Source organism: Phyllobates terribilis, unplaced genomic scaffold (genome assembly GCF_046119375.1).
Source record: "Phyllobates terribilis strain yellow unplaced genomic scaffold, ASM4611937v1 Scaffold_156__1_contigs__length_4398808, whole genome shotgun sequence".
NCBI classification, from domain to species: Eukaryota; Metazoa; Chordata; class Amphibia; order Anura; family Dendrobatidae; genus Phyllobates; species Phyllobates terribilis.
Window position 1 is genome coordinate 32,757 of NW_027362916.1, and position 4,321 is coordinate 37,077.

At 38.0% G+C, this 4,321-nt stretch overlaps 1 protein-coding gene across 1 annotated transcript; it reads left to right on the top strand.

Moving 5' to 3' along the window:
• On the top strand, positions 1–4,321 carry LOC141206980 (uncharacterized). Its single transcript, XM_073664339.1, has 2 exons — positions 1–16; positions 1,321–4,321. Exons 1-2 carry the CDS (start codon positions 1–3, stop codon positions 2,982–2,984), a joined length of 1,680 nt encoding a protein of 559 aa, XP_073520440.1. The 3' UTR covers positions 2,985–4,321.

Genomic DNA, 4,321 nt, shown 5'->3' on the forward strand with positions numbered 1-4,321 from the left:
ATGACGATCTGGGCAGGTACACACTTCTGCCCTATTTTGCTGTGTTTTAGTTTCTGGCAATATGCTTCCAGCTTTAGTAGGGTGTGGTGCTTTCCAGTTAGCAGATTACTCCAGCTGGACAGCACACACACCCATACTGCCAGACTGGATGGTACTACTGGTCCCAGCAACCCTAATCTTAGTGGCTGGACAGAGCCTGCGCCGCCCAGAGCTTCTGGTTCTGACGTCTCCTCCATCACCAGCGCCACCTGCAGGATGAATAAGGCGGCTCCTGGTGACCGAAGCAGATGTTGCAGGAGCAGATCCCAGAGGAGATGGGACACACCATTTGCAGAAGCCCTAATGTGACCAAATTGCAGAGAACCAGAACAGTAGAAATCCCCATAAAGTGACTCCATTTTGGAAATTATAACCCTCAGTGAAGTAATCTATAGGAGTAGTGACTATTGTGACTCCACAGGCACTTTCCGGAAATTAGCACACAGTGGATGTTGGAGAGTGAAAATTACAAATATACCATTTCATTACCCAACACATAGTGCCCAGATTGTGCTCCAGGAGACACACACCGTAAATTAAGTGGGTTCTTCTCACTATAGTAATACCAAATACATGGATGCTGAGTGTTGTTTGGGCGCACTGCAAGGCTCAGAAGTGAGGGGGAGATCTGACTTTGGGAGAGCGGATATTGCTGGATTGGTTTATGGAAGCCATGTTGCTTTTCAAGAGCCTTTGAGCCACTAATAATGTGGAAACCTCTGGTTTTCCATTGACAGATAATGACCCTGACTGGGGACTTGTTTTTTGTGAGATGAGTAGAAGTTATTATTGATATTATTTTTGCCTACATAACATTGTTTGATGGCTTCTTATTCCATATTTGGGAAGCAGAATGAACAGTTGGACACCACGCTCTACTGGTTCATCCTATGAGGTTTTCTATTAGACTGTGAACTGTCATTCTGTCAATAACTTCCCATTTCTACAGATATTTTAAGTACAATTAACACAAGAATCTCATAGAAAAATAAATAAAGATTGCATACCACTTCTAAATCAATCTAAATACACACATCCCTGGGCTACATGCTAATCCAGGAAAATGAAGAGATATATGCTCAAGTTTAAATATTCCTCTATATTTTAGATTTGTGTCTAATAAAATAGATTTTTAAACTTGAGCATATATCTCTTCATTTTCCTGGATTAGCATGTAGCCCAGGGATGTGTTTGTTTAGACATTTTAAGTAGAAATGTTCAAAAATATAAATTTCAAGGATATTTTATTCAAAATTAATAATTGTTTTTTTTTCTTGGCAGATGACTGTACCAAAAGATCAGAGGGACTGGAGATTTTTAAATCAGACGATCTTAAGATCCCACAGGATACAATTGAAGTGAATGCCATTACTCCAGATATACCATCATCCCTTCACAGCAAACATCAATCATCTGATCCTATGAAACAGGTCCTGTCTTCTGATTCATTACCGACTGCTAAGGAAAATAAAAAAAAAAAAATGAGCATTACAAAACGAACTGCTCCTAAAGCAAAGAAGACATTTTCAGGTTCAGAATATGGAAATATTTTTACCCTCTCAAAGTCTATTCTTAAACATCAAAAAATACACACAGCGGACAATAGATTTTCTTGTTCCATATGTGGGAGATGTTTTAACCAGAAATCAGATTTTAATATACACCAGAGAACTCACACAGGGGAGAAGCCTTTTTCATGTTCAGAATGTGGGAAATGTTTCAACCGGAAAGCACGTCTTCATATCCACCAGAGAACCCACACAGGAGAGAAGCCTTTTTCATGTTCAGAATGTGGGTTATGTTCCATCGAGAAAGCACATCTTAATAACCACCAGAGAACCCACACAGGGGAGAAGCCTTTTTCCTGTTCAGAATGTGGGAAATGGTTTAACCAGAGATCAGATTTGATTAATCACCAGAGAATTCACACAGGGGTGAAGCCTTTCTCATGTTCAGAATGTGGGAAATGTTTTAACCAGAAATCACATCTTGTTAAACACCAGAGAATCCACACAGGGGAGAAGCCTTTTTCATGTTCAGAATGTGGGAAATGTTTTAAACAGAAATCGCATCTTATCCTACACCAGAGAACTCACACAGGGGATAAGCCTTTTTCATGCTCAGAATGTGGGAAATGTTTTAACCAGAGATCAGATTTGATTAATCACCAGAGAATTCACACAGGGGTGAAGCCTTTTTCATGTTCAGAATGTGGGAAATGTTTTAAACAGAAATCGCATCTTATCCTACACCAGAGAACTCACACAGGGGATAAGCCTTTTTCATGCTCAGAATGTGGGAAATGTTTTAACCATAAATCACATCTTGTTAAACACCAGAGAACTCACACAGGGGAGAAGCCTTTTTCATGTTCAGAATGTGGGAAATGTTTTAACCATAAATCACATCTTGTTAAACACCAGAGAATTCACACAGGGGTGAAGCCTTTTTCATGTTCAGAATGTGGGAAATGTTTTAAACAGAAATCGCATCTTATCCTACACCAGAGAACTCACACAGGGGATAAGCCTTTTTCATGCTCAGAATGTGGGAAATGTTTTAACCATAAATCACATCTTGTTAAACACCAGAGAACTCACACAGGGGAGAAGCCTTTTTCATGTTCAGAATGTGGGAAATGTTTTAACCATAAATCACATCTTGTTAAACACCAGAGAATTCACACAGGGGTGAAGCCTTTTTCATGTTCAGAATGTGGGAAATGTTTTAAACAGAAATCGCATCTTATCCTACACCAGAGAACTCACACAGGGGAGAAGCCTTTTTCATGTTCAGAATGTGGGAAAGGTTTTATACAGCAATCAAATCTTATCAACCATCACAGAACTCACACAGGGGAGAAGCCTTTTTCATGTTCAGAATGTGTTAAATGTTTTAGCCATAAATCCGCTTTGGTTAAGCACCAGAGAACCCACACAGAGTAGAAGCCTTTTTCATATTCTTTTTTTTTCAATCCAATAAATTTGAGTATTTTTTTCATTAGTTTTTTTTTTTTGGACAAATCAAGAAACCAGTACATACAATAATATATTAACATACCATAGGGATGACATAGATGCATCTCTCCTATATATCCTTTCAGCTTGCCCATTACCGTCTGATAACTTGCAGTTACTATATCTTACAATTAACATTCCACATTCTTGAAATCTCTTATATAACCATAATATTGTAATAAACATTATAATCCTATACACATATAGGTGTGCTATATTACCCATACCACATGTTAAGGAATTCCAATGCACATCATAATGAAACATTAGACCTCGCCAATACCCCCTTCCCCCATAAGTCAATGTCTCTCCAACAATAACCCCCGTGATGGCATTCCAGGTGTATCCAACCATAAGCCCCATATTTTCTCAAATGTATTCATTGAATTTTATTTTTTACATAACACCTTTTCTAATCTGATAATATTATTTATCCTATTTTTGAGTTCACTAATTTCTGGAGGTGAGGGGTTAATCCATTTGGATGCAATATGTTTCCTAGCTTGAAATAAAATATGTGAAATCCCTATTGAAATTGGGTCAAATTCCATATCATCTTCTAATATACCTAATAGACATTTTTTGGGTCTGGTTGAATATCTGTTTTATACACCCTCTTTATAATAGACAGAACTCCTTTCCAGTATTTACCTAACTCCCGGCATTCCCATAGCGTATGTAATAGGCCCGCAGCATCCATGTTACATCTTGGACATTCAGCAGCAGTCCGGTATCCTATGTTACATAGGAATCTAGGCGTCTTATATTTCCTGTGTATTAATATGATCTGGGAAAATCTCTGCGCCTCATATAAAGATAATTGGGGTACCAGTTCTAATACCGCTCTCCATTGATCCTCAGAAATTGGACCTATATCTCCATCCATTTTTGGAAATACGACCCTTAGTATTTCCCTTCTCTAATACCAACTTAACAAAAGTATTATTTTCTACCCAAAAGGGCGTCCATCTTGATTGTGCATTAAATGAATGCCGAAACTGTAGATATTTATACAATTGTTTATTTGTCAACACAAATCCCCCCTTTAATTCATCAAAGGACTTAAGTATTTTTAGAAAAGTGGAGGGCACCACCTATATAGTATCCAATGTTGTTCAACCCGTCACATACCAAAAAAACATACAGTGGGTACGGAAAGTATTCAGACCCCTTTAAGTTTTTCACTTTTTGTTTCATTGCAGCCATTTGGTAAATTCTAAAAAATTATTTTTTTTTTCTCATTAAAGGCCACTCTGCACCCCATC